Source organism: Eptesicus fuscus, chromosome 7 (assembly GCF_027574615.1).
Source record: "Eptesicus fuscus isolate TK198812 chromosome 7, DD_ASM_mEF_20220401, whole genome shotgun sequence".
NCBI classification, from domain to species: domain Eukaryota; kingdom Metazoa; phylum Chordata; class Mammalia; order Chiroptera; family Vespertilionidae; genus Eptesicus; species Eptesicus fuscus.
In genome coordinates this window covers 1,056,618-1,072,174 of record NC_072479.1, presented here as the reverse complement: position 1 = coordinate 1,072,174, position 15,557 = coordinate 1,056,618, and the positions used below count along the sequence as shown (strand labels likewise).

General features: G+C 39.5%; 1 protein-coding gene across 1 annotated transcript in view; it reads left to right on the top strand.

The window, feature by feature from the left end:
• Positions 1–15,557, top strand: part of LOC103304095 (chromatin remodeling regulator CECR2) — a 205,141-nt gene that overhangs the window by 167,278 nt on the left and 22,306 nt on the right. The window contains exon 8 of the mRNA XM_054718673.1: positions 14,847–15,000. Coding sequence (XP_054574648.1) covers positions 14,847–15,000 — 154 coding nt within the window. The remainder of the gene's footprint in view (positions 1–14,846; positions 15,001–15,557) is intronic.

The following is a 15,557-nucleotide window of genomic DNA, read 5'->3' as shown; positions in this document are numbered from 1 at the left end:
ACCACCTAGGGTGATTGGGGAAGCTGAGCTACCGGCCCCTATAGGTCACCAACCACACAAAGCCACTCCATCAACACAGGGAGGCAGCCAAAATGTGGAGACATCGGAGTATGTCACAAGTAGGAGAAATAGATGAAAGCGAACTAATGGACGACACAGTGTACAGAACCATATTTATAAGGTTACTCAAGAATCTTCTAAAAACCGCTGAGAAACTTGAAGAGACCTTCAAGGACCTTAATGAGAATACCAAACAAATGGAAAAGGACCAGTCAGAAATTATGCATACACTGTCTGAAATAAAGAATATACAGAGTAGACCACCGCACCCGAAGAGTCAAACCAAAAAGCTGGAATATGAGGAAGAAAAAAACACCCAACCAGAGAGGCAGAAAGAAAGAAGAATCCAAAAGTGTGAGGATAGCATAAGGAGCCTCCGGGATGGCTTTAAGCATACCAATATCCGAATTTTTGGGGTGCCAGAAGAGAGAGAGCAAGATACTGAAAACCTATTTGAAGAAATAATGACAGAAAACTTCCCCCACCTGGTGAAAGAAATGGACTTACAAGTTCAGGAAGCGCACAGAACTCCAAACAAGAGGAATCCAAAGAGGACCACACCAAGACACATCATAATTAAAATGCCAAGGGCAAAAGACAAAGAGAGAATCTTACAAGCAGCAAGAGAAAAACAGTTACCTACCTACAAGGGAGCACCCATACGACTGTCAGCTGATTTCTCAACAGAAACTATGCAGGCCAGACAGGAATGGCAAGAAATATTCAAAGTGATGAAGAGCAAGAACCTACAACCAAGACTACTCTACCCAGCAAAGCTATCATTCAGAATTGAAGGGCAGATAAAGAGCTTCACAGATAAGAAAAAGCTAAAGGAGTTCATCACCACCAAACCAGCATTATATGAAATGCTGAAAGGTATTCTTTAAAAAGAGGAAAAAGAAGAAAAAAGTAAAGATAAAAATTATGAACAACAAATATCTATCAACAAGTGATTCTAAAAATCAAGTGAATTAAAAATCTGAGGAACAGAATAAACTGGTGAACATAATAGAATCAGAGGCATAGAATGGGAGTGGACGGATAATTCTCAGGGGGAAAGGGGTGTCTGTGTGGGGGGTATGGGAAGAGACTGGACAATAATCATACACCTATGGATAAGGACAACGGGGGGAGGGAACCGGGTGATGGGGAGATATGGGGAGGAAAAGGAGAAACAATTGTAATAATCTGAACAATAAAGATTTATTTTAAAAAAAAAGTAACATACAAGATATAAAACTTAAAAAAAAAAGTTAAATAAAAGTTAAACTTATTTTTAAAAATCTTCTAACTTTTTTGTACTTTAACAATTTACTTTTACAGGGTTCACACACTGGAGGAAGTAAAAAGTAACTAAAAAATAAATCATTTTACATCATGTAATAGTAGTTGGATTTCCCAGTTTATTTGGGAAGTTCTATGTCCAAAATAATATCCATCCCTTTACAAAAAACTTGTGAGACTGCATGTGGAAAACTATAGAAGACATAGTAATCTTACAATTAATAAATCATCACTGTTAGTTTTCTGGTTTTGGTACTTTTATTTTTTAGTTTTATTTATTTTTTAATCCTTATTGTTAAAAGTATTACATATGTCCCCTTTTTCCCCCCCATTGACCTCTCACACTCTGCCCCACACCACACCCCAGGCCTTCACCACCCCTATTGTCTGTGTCCATATGTTATGGATATATGCATATGAGTTCATTGGATGATCTCTTGCCCCCTCACCCTCTTCCCTGCCTTCCCTCTGAGTTTTGACAGTCTGTTCAATGCTTCTATGTCTCGGTCTATTTTTCTTCAACAGTTTATGTTGTTCATTAGATTCCACTGTTTATATGTCTTTGCTTAAGGCCCCTTCTCAATGCATTTATTACAGAACTGGAATTATCTTACCTAATAATAGACAAACATGTAAATTGACCGTACCTCTGCTATGCCCACCAGCCAATCAGGAGTGATATGCAAATTAACGCAACAAAGATGGCAGTTAATTTGCATACATAGGCGCCGAGCAACTGGGAGTGGGCGGGAAGCAGGCGTTCCACCCCACCCCCTGTCTCTCAGGGCCTCTGGGCAGCGTGGGAAGGCAGGGCCAGAGCAGAAAGAGGCAGCTCCGGAGCGGAAAGAGGTCACTCCTGGGCTGGGCTGGAGTGGAAAGGCGGTGTCGGCAGCCAGGGAAAGGAAGGCCCATTCTAGCATGAATCTTTGTGCATCAGGCTTCTAGTAGTAAATATTAATCTGTGACCTGTATTTTTCCTTTAACATTGTAAGGAATGTGTTTCATCAAATAATCCTCAGAAATAATTTTATTTATTTGTTTGTTTGTTTGTTTACTAGAGGCCTGGTGTACAAAGTTTGTGCACGGTGGGGAAGTCCCTCAGCCTGACCTGCACCCTCTCCAATCTGGGAGCCCTCAGGGGATGTCCTCCTGACGGCGTAGGCCCACTCCCGGCAGTCTGGCCTCCCTCTGCCGGAGGCGACCGGGCTGATCAGGGGAAGGCGCCACTCCCATCATCCCGCTGCTGCTGCCACTGCCAGCCGCCGCAGCCGCCAAGGTGTTTTCATCAACACAGACTCCAGTCCCTTCGCCACAAGAGAATGACGTTCTTTAGGCATTTTCAAGATGTCTCTTTCATAGGATATGACATTTCTTTTCTTTCTTTCTCATTTTTTATCCTCACATGAGGATATTTTTCCATTGATTTTTAGAGAGTGTAGAAGAGAAAGGGAAATATGGAGAGAAACATCAATGTGAGACGGACACTTCAGTTGGTTGCCTCCTGCATGAGCCCTGACCTAGGGAGGAGCCTTCAACCTAGGTACTTGCCCTTAACCAGAATCGAACCCGAACTCTGCGGTCGGCAGGCCGAGGCTCTATCCACTGAGCCAAACCGGCTAGGGCAGGATATGACATTTCTTAGCTCCTCCAGCAGCGGACCTTCCGTTTTTCTTCCAGGAATGAGGTGGAAAAATCCTAGATCACCTTCTTGGATTCTTATTACCCAAGTTACCAAGAACATTGTAAGTCGCGTACAGGGAACTTAGCCAATGAGCAGTCAGAAAAGGTGTTTCCGCTGCAGCTCATGCGCAGAGGAGGGACTGCCAGCATTCCGTGGCTAGCAGCCCCTGTTCTCTGTGGGCTTGCCTCACCACACATGCAGTCCCCTCCTGCCCACCTGTGTACGCAGCCTCCTCCTGAGAGGTCATGACATTACGGTGTCCCAGACAATTTGCCTATTATCTCTTTTTAGAGAGAGATCTATTGTTAATCCTCACCAAAGCATATTTTTCCATTAATTTTCTTTTTAAAATCTTTATTGTTGAGTTCTTTGGTTGATCTCTTCTCCCCTTCCCCCCACCTTTCCCTGTTTTCCCTCTAAGATTTCACAGTCTGTTCTATGCTTCTATGTATCTGGATCTATTTTGTTCAACATTTTATTTTGTTCGTTACATTCCACATATGAGTGAGATCATGTAATACCTGTCTTTCTCTAACTGGCATATTTCGCTTAGCATAATACTCTCCAGGTCCCTCCATGCTGTCTCAAAATATAAGAGATCCTTCTTTTTTACTGCTGCAAAGTATTCCATGTTGTAAATGTACCACAGCTTTTAATCCACTTACCTACTGATACAACACTTGGGCTGTTTCCAGATCTTAGCTATTGTAAATTGTGCTGCTATGAACATAGGGGTACATCCATTCTTTCTGATTGGTGTTTTGGGTTTCTTAGGATATATTCCTAGAGGTGGGGTCACTGTGTCAAATGGCAGTTCCGCATTTAATTTTTTGAGAAAAATCCATACTGTTTTCCATAATGGCTGCACCAGTCTGCATTCCCACCAGCAGTGTACTACAGTTCCCTTTTCTTTACATCCTCACCAGCGCTTGTCCTTTGTTGATTTTTTTAAAATATATTTTTATTGAGAGGAAGGGAGAGGGAAAGAGAGATAGAAACATCAATGATGAGAGAGAATCATTGATCAGCTGCCTCCTGCACGCCCCCCACTGGGGATCAAGCCTGCAACCGGATTGATCAAACCCTTCAGTCCCCAGGCCAACACTCTATCCACTGACCCAAACCAGCTAGGGCTCATTTGTTGATTTGTTAATGGTAGCCATTCTGACAGGTGTGAGGTGATACCTCATTGTTGTTTTAATTTGCATCTCTGATGATCAGTGACTTTGAGCATTTTTTCATATGTCTCTTGGTCATCTGTATGTCCACTTTGGAGAAGTGTCGATTTAGGTCCTTTGCCATTTTTTGATTGGATTGTTTGTCTTCCTTTTGTGAAGTTGCATGAGTTCCTTATATATTTTACTTTTTTTTTCCATATATATTTTTTTTTTTTTATTTTTTTGTCTTAAAAGTCTACTTTTGTTTTGGGTGGAGTAGCAGATGAATGAAACATTCTTTTCTAGAAATAAGATGATTAAAATTGGCATGCTGGTTTTTAAATACAAGTAGCTCAGGTTTTTTCCTAGCCTATGATTTTTTTTAATTTAATAAATTTTTATTGTTCAAATTATTACAATTGTTTCTCCTTTTTCTCCCCATATCTCCCCTCCACCCAGTTCCCACCCCCCCTTTACCCATACCTCCCCCCCGCTGTCCTCATCCATAGGTGTACGATTTTTGTCCAGTCTCTTCCCGTACTCCACACACAGAGACACCCCTTTCCCCCTGAGAATTATCAATCCACTCCGATTCTATGCCCCTGATTCTATTATGTTCACCAGTTTATTCTGTTCCTCACATTTTTAATGCACTTGAATTTTAGATTCACTTGTTGATAGATATGTATTTGTTGTTCTTAATTTTTATCTTTACTTTTTTCTTCTTCTTCCTCTTCTTAAAGAATACCTTTCAGCATTTCATATAATACTGGTTTGGTGGTGATGAACTCCTTTAGCTTTTTCTTATCTGTGAAGCTCTTTATCTGCCCTTCAATTCAGAGTGATAACTTTGCTGGGTAGAGTAGTCTTGGTTGTAGTTTCTTGCTATTCAACACTTTGAATATTTCTTGCCACTCCCTTCTGGCCTGCATAGTTTCTGTTGAGAAACAATTGACAATCGTATGGGTGCTCCCTTGTAGGTAACTAACTGTTTTTCTCTTGCTGTTTGTAAAATTCTCTCTTTGTCTTTTGCCCTTGGCATTTTAATTATGATGTGTATTGGTGTAGTCCTCTTTGACTATCTTCAACTTTCTGAATTCTCTTCTCTTCTTGCTTCTCTGGAGGAATGTCCTTTGCCTCATTGTATTCCAAATCTTTGACTTGATTCTTGAGTTCCTTTAGTCTGCTTTTGGGTCTCTGTATAATATTTTTTATTTCAGTCAGTATATGTTTAATTTCTAGTTGGTCCTTTTTCATATCCTTGAGGGTCTCATTAAATTTATCAGCCTTTTCCATGAAATTCTTGAAAAACCTTATAACCATGGTTTTGAACTCTATGTCCAGTCGTTTGTTCTCCATTTCTTTCATTTGAGATCTGTTTCCTTGCCTCCTCATTTTTGCTGCTTCCTTGAGTTGGTAGGGTAGCTTTGTGTACTAGGTGTCCTATTGGTTCCATGGGTCAGCCTCCCAGATACCTAAGGTGGACACTCTCGGTGCTCCCCTTTGTGGACTCTGTGTACAGCCTTGTTGTAGTTAAGTCTTGATTGTTGTTGGTGTTACTGGGAGGAATTGACCTCCAGGCCAATTGGCTGTGAGGACCCGCTGTGTCTATAACAGAAGAATTGCTGTGCTGGAGACACGTTTATGTGGCAGGACTTGTTCCAGTAGGGCTTTGGTGCTCACTGAGTCTGCCTCTTGAATGTGTCCCTTATGAGAGTGGTTGAAATCTGGTGTCGTCTCACACCGACCACTAGATACTCTAGATTCTGGATCTCCAATGGGGTGCAGGTCAGCTACTGTCTGAGGCCACCCAGCAGGAGCAACAGCAGAAACTACGCTTGGGCTTTGGCGGTTTTGGAGCAGTCTGACTGGAGTTGCAGTTTATTTGGTTAAGCTTCCACAGAACAGACCATTTATATGCAAAAGCCGCTGTGTGGAGCCTGGGCAGGTTTGTAGAATGTGCAGGGCGGGGTCTCAGGATGGGGTAGGGTCTCAGGGCATCACTAGGCTAGGTCGTGACAAACGGCGATGGCTGCCGTCAGCAGTCTCTGTCTTTCCGCGTTTCCAAGTCCCCGTGTCACGCGCTCCAGCGCAGTAAACAATGATTGCTGGGCGCACGTCTGCAAAAAAGTCACTCTCACTTTCAGACCCGATGGCCAAGAGTCCAGCTTCTCCCCGTAGGTGTCTGGGTCCCCCGCATGTCCCCAGAAACTGGATTTCAGAGTGATCGGGAGCTTGTCTCCCTTCGAGTTGAAAAAGAGCCATGCGCCCAGTCGCCCGCCACCAGCCCAATTTGCGCGCCTCTGTACCTCAGCTTTTTAGCATTTGTGCTCCTTTCTCTTTCCTTCTTAGTTGTAAATCATTCACTCAGCCAGCTTTCCTGTGGTTCTGGGTGGTAGACGTTTTGTCTTTTAGTTGTACTTTTGAAATTGTTGTGCAAGGCGGCAGTTTAGTTGTTTACCTTTGCCGCCATCTTGGTTCCTCCTCCTTATATATTTTAGATATTAACCCTTTATTAGATGTATCATTGCCAAATATATTCTTCCATACTGTGGGCTCCCTTTTTATTTTGTTGATGGTTTCTTTTGCTGTGCAAAAGCTTTTTATTTTGATGTTGTCCTATTTATTTTCTCCTTAGTTTTCTTTGCTTTATGAGATGTATCTGTAAACATATGGCTACAAGAGATGTCTGAGAATTTGTTGCCTATAGTTTCTTCTAGGATTTCTATTGTTTCACAACTTACATTTAAATTTTTTGTCCACCTTTAGTTTATTCTTGTGTATTCTATAATTCGGTGGTCTAGTTGCATTTTTTTTTGCATGTATCTGTTCAATTTTCTCAATACCATTTATTGAAGAGACTGTTTTGACTCCTTTGTCAAATATTAATTGAACATAATGAGTTCTCCTGTACTGTCCCACTGATCTATATGCCCATTCTTGTGCCAGGCGGTTTTGAATATAGTGGCTTTGTAAGTATAACTTGACATCTGGTATTGGGATTCCTCAATTATTGTTCTTTCTCAAGATTGCTGAGGGTATTCAGGGTCTTTTTGATTCCATATAAATTTTGGAGTATTTGTTCTAGATCTGTGAAATAGTCTTTGGTATTATACTAGGAATTACATTGAATCTGTAGATTGCTTTATGTAGTAAGGAAATTTTAATGATATTAATTTTACCAGTCAATGAACACAGTATTTTCTTCCACTTGTTTGTCTTCCTCTATCTCTTTTTTCAACATCCTGCAGTTTCCCAAGTACCAGCCTTTTACCTACTTGGTTAATTTTATTCATAAGTTTCCTAATTTTTTTCTGTTGCCGTGGTAAATGGGATTGTTTATTTAGTTTCTCTTTCTGAGAATTCATTATTGGTGTATAAAAATGCCATAGATTCTGCGTCTTAATTTGTATCCTGCTATATTGCCAAATTCATTTATTAAATCTAATAATTTTTTTATGGAGTCTTAATGGTTTTCTATGAACAGAATCAAGTCACCTGCGAATAATGACAGTTTTACTTCCTCCTTTCCAATTTGAATGCCTTTTATGTTTTCCTCTTTTCTGATCATGGTGATTAGGACTTCCAGTACCGTGTTGAATAAGAGTGGTGAAAGTAGACATCCCTGTCTTGTTCCTGTTCTTAGGGGAAAAGGTTTCAGTTTTTGCCCATTTAGTATGATGTTTGCTGTAAGTTTGTCATATGTTGCCTTTATTATGTTGAGATATAATCCCACTATTCCCATTTTTTTTGGAGAGTTTTTATCAAAACTGGGTGTTGGTTTTTGTTGAATACTTTTTCTGCATCTATTGATATGCTCATGTGATTGTTGTCTTTCAATTTGTTTATGTGATGTATCACATTTATTGATTTAAGGATATTGTACCAGGCTTGCATCCCTGGAATAAACCCCATTTGGTCATGGTGTATGTTCTTTTTAATATATTGCTGGATGTGATTTGCTAATATTTTGTTGAGGATTTTAGCATCTATGTTCATCAGGGATATTGGCCTGTAATCCTCTTTCTTTGTAGTGTCTTTATGTGGTTTTGGAATTAGGATAATGCTGACCTCATAAAAAGAGTTTGGAAGTGTTTCTTGGACTTTTTGGAATAGTTTGAGGAGTATACATGTTAATTCTTTGAATGTTTGGTAAAACTTCTATGAGAAACCATCCTGAACCAGGTTTTTTGTTTGCTGGGAGGTTTTTTTTATTATTATTATTATTATTATTATTATTATTGCTTCTACTTCATCAATTGTTATTGGCCTATTCTGTTTTTTGTTTGGTTTTTTTTTTTCCCTGATTGAGTTTTGGAAAATTATATAGATTCTATTTTTCAGTAATTTGTCCATTTCTCCACATTGTCGAGCTTGTGGGCATGTTCACAGTATTTTCCTACAATTCTTTGTATTTCTGTGTGTTCAGTTTTTACTTCACTGCTTTCATTTCTGATTTTATTTATTTGGGTCCTCTTTGTTTCTTGATTAGTCTGGTTCATGGTTCATCAATCTTGTTTATATTTTCAAAAAAAGGTCTTGTTTTCATTGATTATTTTTGGTTTGTTTTTTGTCTCTCTGTCACTTATTTCTGCTCTAATCTTTATTATTTCCTTCATTTTACTTACTCTGGTCTTTTCTTGTTCTCTTTCTAATTCTTTAAATTGTAAGGTTAAATAATTTATTAATTTTTTGTGTTTTTTGAGGTATGCTTCTAGGGCTATGAACTTCCTCTCAGAACTGCTTTCACTGTCCCATAAATTTTGGGTTGTTGTATGTTCATTTTCATTTGTTTCCAGGAAGTTTTTTATGTCTTCCTTGACCTCATGGTAACCTGTTCATTGTTTAATAGCATGCTATTTAGCCTCCATGTGTTTGACTGTTTGGGAATGTTTTTGCTGTCATTGATTTCTAATTTAATTCCATTGTGATCTAAGAAGATGCTTGATATGATTTCAATCTTCTTGAGAGACTTGATTTGTGTCTTAACATGTGGTCTATCTTTGAGAATGACCCATGTTCACTTGATTTATATTCTGTAGCTTTGGAGTGAAATGTCCTATAAATATCATTTAAATCATCATTTAGAGTCTCTGTTTTCCTGTTATTTTTTTGTCTGGAAGATCTATTCAGTGATGTCAGTGGGGTGTTAAGGTCCCCTACTATATCTGTATTGCTGTTGACCTCTTCCTTAAAGCCCTCTAGATTTTTTTTTTTTTAGATATTTAGGTGCTCCCATATTGGGTGCATATATGTTTACCAGGGTTATATCCTCTTATTCAATTGGTCCCTTAAGTATTATGTAGTGACCTTTATAGTCTCTTGTGATGGCCTTCATTTTATAGTCTTATTTTGTCACTTATGAGTATTACTACCCCAGCTTTTTTTTTTTTTTATGTCTGTTTACATGAAAAATTTTTTACCATGCCTTCACTCTCATCCTGTGTGAGTCTTTTATTCTGAGGTGGGTCTCTTATAGACAGCATATAAATGGGTCATGTGTGTTTTTTTTATCCATTCACCTACCCTGTGTCTTTTGATTGCAGTATTTACTATTGATAGGTACTTATTTATTGCCACTTTAATCCTTTATGCCTGTGTTTCTATTTCTTCTCATTACAGCTGTCCCTTTTGCATTTCTTGCAGTGCTGGTTTAGTGGTGATAAACTCCTTTAGCTTTTTTGTCTGGGAATCTCTTTATTTCACTATCTGTTTTGAATGATAGCATTGCTGAGTATAATAATCTTCATTTCAGAACCTTGCTTTTCATTACCTTGAATATTTCATGCCATTCCCTTATGGTCTATAGAGTTTCTGATGAGAAATCAGCTGACAGTCTTATGGAGTTCCTTGGTAAGTAACAAATTGCTTTTCTCTTACTGCCTTTAAGATTCTCTCGTTGTCTTTATTTTTTGGCATTTTAATTATGATATGTCTCGCCAAGAGCCTGTTTAGGTTCTTCTTGCTTGGGACTCTCTGTGCCTCCTGAACTTGTGTGACTTTTTCCTTCACCAGGGTAGAGAAGTTTTCTGCCATTATTTTTTCAGACACATTCTCTATTCCTCACTCATTTTTTTCCCCTTCTGGGTCTTCTATGATGTGAATATTGTTGCATTTCATGTTGTCCCACAGCTCTCTTAAGCTGTCCTCCTATGGTTTTGTTTTGTTTTGTTTTGTTTTGTTAATCCTTAAACGAGGATTTTTTCCATTGACTTTTAGGAAGAGTGGAAGGAAGAGGGAAAGACAGAATCATCGATGTGAGAGAAACACATCGATTGGTTGCCTCCTGTACAAGCCTGGGCCAGGGCCTAGGCCAGGGAGGAGCCTGCAACCAACTGAAGTACGTGCCCTTGACTGGAATTGAACCCGGGACCCTTTGTTCCTCAGGCCAATGCTCTATCCACTGAGCCAAATAAGCTAGGGCTGATTTTAGTTGTTTTTAGTTGTTTTTCTTTTTGGTTCTCTGATTGAGTGATTTCATTGATCCTATCCTCAGCTTTCCCTAATCTGTTTTGTATTCTTTCCACTATTTTCTTTATTAGTGCTATGTTATTCTTCATAGTTACTATATATTTTCTAATGCTGTTGACCATCCTTGCCATCATTATTCTGAACTCTGTTTCTGATAAATTTCTTATCTCCATTTCGTTTAGCTCTTATGGAGAATTCTCTTGTTCTTTGGTTTGGTGGTTGTTGTTTTTGTCTCCCCATTATGGTTGCTTCTTTGGGTTTGTGTCTGTGTATTAGTTAGGTCTGCTATGACTCCCAATCTCTAGTGCAGGACAATCTCAGATGCTGTTTGTGACTCACCCTGAATACCCTCTTTGTGGATAACAGCAATCCACAGCTTGTGGCTCCCTCTGCTGGGGCTAGGACTTTTTGGCAAGGACCAAGATGTGCACCAGAGTCTGCTTTTCCTAGTCCTGGGTCCAGAAGGAGATCGGGCAAAGACTCATAGCCTCTAGAGATCCTCCTCTGCCTGAAGTCCAATGGACACTCAGTTTTGATTAGCCTCAGGCTATAGACCACAGGTCGGGTGAGAGTCTTCCAACAGGGTGGGGCAACTGCCTTACCCTCAGACAAAACCGCCTGGATAGCAAAGGTCCACCAACAAAGGAAACATGGGTGGCTGCTCTCCAATATCCAACCCTAGGTCCCCAATAATGGAGTCTCTTCAGAGAGCTCCAGTCTTTTCTGCCAGAACCCAAGGTGAATGGCTGCACATGAAATTTTTTGCGTTGACCTTTAAGAGGGTGCCTGCATTTCCACCAGTTTCTCACTGGCAGACAGCAATCCTGCTGCTTTTCACAGCCAGATGTTAGGTGGTCACCTTTCTCAGTTTTGGTGCTTTGGGCTGGGGAGCCCAGCTTGGGTTTAGACCACAGAGTTTTCTGTGGGAGCTCTTCTAGCCCTTCCGTGCCTCTGCACTTCCTACTAGTCTGTGCTTTCTCCACTTTCCCTCCTTGGTTATCAGGGTTCTCTCCAGCTAGTCTTCAATTCATTTCCAGGGTGGTTTTCCTGTATTTTAGTTGTATTTCCAGTTTAGTCCTGAGAAAGTATCAGTGTAGTTTCCACTTACTACCACCATTTTTTAATCCTCCATTGATTATTAGAGAATGGAAGGGAGAGAGACAGAAACATCGATGTGAGAGAAACACATCAATTGGTTGCCTCCTGCACTTGCCCCTACGGGGCCAGGGATCAAACCTGCAACCCAGGTATTTGCCCTTGACTGGGAATTGAACCCATGACCCTTCCATGCAGGGGCAGACACTAACTCTTGAACCACCATTGGCCAGGGCAGAAATGAAATTTTTGTTGGCTGTGTTGAGTATATAATATCACCTATTTAATCTACCACAAAAACATTTTTGCCTATCTCATTTTTAAGAAGTGTAAGTAGTACTCTTTATAGATTCCTGATACGTATGTCCAGATTGTTCTCCAGAACACGTTTACCAGTCTTTACAGTGTGTCACTTTGTATCATTTTTAACAATTTTATAAGTGAAAAAGCTATTGTATTGTGCTCTCCCTTTTGATCATTGATGTGGATGGCTTAGTTATCTTCTATATGTTTTGTATTTGTGTTCTGTTTGTTTTGGGGATGGCTACTGTTTGTAAGACATCGTTACATACTAAGAATAATAAATCATATTTGTTATAAAAAATATTTATATATTGTAAAGACTTATGTAATTAACTATTCTTTCCCTTTTTCCCCTTCCATTGACTTAATGCTTGAAATGTATTCATGTTGTTTTCCAGGTGACTCTGGTGGTTTAATTATATCTATTCATGAGTCATTGGCTTGCATCTCTTTAGTCCTTATTAAAATTCTTGGTCCTATTAATATCCTTTTGTACTCTTTGAATGAAGAATGTTTTTACCATCTGTCCTTTTGTCATAGAGGCACAGAATGCACACACATTATTGTTACATGTAAATATGTGCCCATTTTTCTTTTTATGTGTCTCATTTATAGAAAGTAGTACAGTTTTCTTTGAATGAAATAATTCCTTTGACATGACTTAGTTTTCCTCTATCATCTCCTTTTCCCCCCAACATATGAATTTATATATTAACTAGAAGCCCAGTGCATGAAATTCATGCATGGGGGTTGGGGGTCCCCTCAGCCCAGCGTGCACCCTCTCCAATCTGGGACCTCTCAGGTGATGTCCAACTGCCAATTTAGGCCCAATCCTGGGGGTCGGGCCTAAACCGGCAGTCGGACATCCCTCTCACAGTCCTGGACTGCTGGCTCCTAATCGCTCACCTGCCTGCCTGGTCACCCTTAACTGCCCGCCCCCCCCGCCAGCCTAATCGCCCCTAACTGCCCCCCTGCCAGCCTGGTCGCCCCTAACTGCCGCCCCTGCTGGCCTGGTACCCCCAACTGCCCCCCCTGCCTGCCTGGTCACCCCTCATAGCCTCCCCGCCGACCTGGTCACCCCACGCAGCCTGCTGTTTGTTCGTCCCTCACTAACCCCCCTGCCAGCCTGGTCGTAAGCAGCTACCTTGTGAGGGCATGAGGATTAATTTGCATATTACCTCTTTATTATATAGGAAGGTAGTATCAGCTTGGAGTCTCTATATGACTGAAAGAAGCAAAAGTAATTATTTTGGTTTGCTTTGGTTTATTAACTATAATTCCGTCATAACTTCTCAGCTGAGGAAAGATGTTGCCTAAAAGTTGGACTAAATAAGGACCTGGAGAGATGGGGTAAAGGGAATGGTTCTCGTGCATTGCAGCAAAGGTACTTTTCTGACCTTTAGGAACCAGTAACTAGAAGGACACATTCTTCAGAAGAATTGTCCTTGCTTAATGCCAGGACCATCCTCATTTCAGAAACAGTATCTAGCATATCTACTCTGGTTATAGGATAAAGATTTTGGGGAACTTTAATTCTATTTATGTTTTGAGGTTCCTTATGAGTACAGTATTATGTATGCAATAATAATGGTTAATTTTTGTTTGTTACATTTTTATCTCTCCTCTCATTTCAGATTTTACCTTTTAAGTCAGGCTTACAAAATTTAAATGATAAAAATGACTTTATCAAAGGCTATCTAGGCATGACAACTTCCAAAATCTGAATCAAATGGAGAATCAAAACTAGTTTTAAGGCCTATAAAGAAAATGATACAAAATTTTAATCAGCAGTTTTAGTGTTTAATTATGACATATGTAAATGGCGATCTATATTCACTTTTTTTCCCCACATTAAAATCACTTGAACAGTTTCCATAGCATGAAACTTTTAAATATTTATCTGCATAAAGAGTCTTACATCTGCTTCCTATTGAAAAGATCTTTAAAAAAAAAAAAGCTTCACAGTGCTCTCCCTCCCAGGAGCATGCCTGCCTTTCCCACCCCTCTTCCCCCCCAGTTATGCACCTCCTAAACTTGAGACACCCAGGAGGCTTACAACCAGGGAGCAGTGGACAGCAGTATCTGGTCCCCAGTTAAACCCCTGACCCTGTCCCTAGACCCCTTTTCTCTGACTTAGTGAGCCAAAGCAGATTATTTATTTTGGGGAATATACAGAGTAAATGTTCAATAAAGTATAGTTGTCCTGTTTTTTTGTGTGTGTGTTTGTTTACCTTTTCTTTTATTAGATTCTTTAGGCAAATTCTCAGTGTATTTAAGGCAAAACAGTGGTCCTTACTACCATCCCCCTAATTTTATTTTGTCTTACTACTAAAGAAAAGTATAAAAGTTAAGGGTTTCAGAGTGATGCACATTGTTGAAATTGTGAGTCTGTTTTCTGTCTAGTGAATATTTTTCATCCTTTTACTTAGATGACGGTACTTTTTAAGGTTTCACTTTTGTCAAATATTAAAGCTGTAAGAAAGGTCTCTGAACTGCCTCAATTTGTTGTTCTCCAGTTCCGTGTATTCTTTATAGTATTACCTCCCAAAGACTACAAATTACGTAAACCGTTGGGCCCAAAATTTGTACCCTTTTTAAAATCTCCAGTGTGTTTTAATGTTAGTGTGTTTACATATATATTATATATATTCTTTAGGTGATAAAAACGAATTTGTAAGTATGCTATACATTCTCTAACTACCTAATATTATTTATTGAATAGATTGAGAAATTCAGAGTAGAGAACTGATCTTACATTGTTGTATATTGACTCTACACTTACTGGCTCCTCACAGGAGACTCCTATGATTACCAGAATAGAAAAACAGAAGCGCAAAGAGGAGGAAGAAGAACGTCAACTTCTTATAGCAGTGCAGAAGAAGGAGCAAGAGCAGATGCTAAAGGAAGAGAAGAAAAGAGAGTTGGAGGAAAAGGTCAAGGCAGTGGAAGGTATGTGGACTTTCTGTGTAGTCTGGAAGGAACATGTGGCGTGGTGATAGCAATCTTATAGCCAAAACCATATCAAACTGGGTTCTGTCATTTAAGCTGTTTCTGGCAACTTCTACCTTGTAAATTCTATTCTGTCTTCTTTATTCATCTAGATCCTGTCTCATTGCCATTGCATTCCTGCTAAAACACTGGTATTTTTTCATTGTGTGTCTTCCTTTCATTCTCTTGCCTGTTCTCATTTCTGCTAAGTTCCTTATATAGAATAGAGAAAAACTTAACAGTATTGATGACAATTATTTTCACAGAAATTACTTTGAACACAAATGAAATGTGCTCAGGAAAAGCCTTGGAGATTTTTTTTTTTTTTTTTTAGCTTATGAAACTATACACATCTAGAATATTATGAAGGCAAAGCGTTTTCTCAAGCTTGGGTTCTAGTCATAGGTTTAGTGTAATGAAATTATAGCAACAGATAACAACTGTCTTTAGATGTGTTATGTAGCAGTTATATTTATAAGCTGAGCCTGTTGTGTCATGTGATAACATCATTTGGCTTG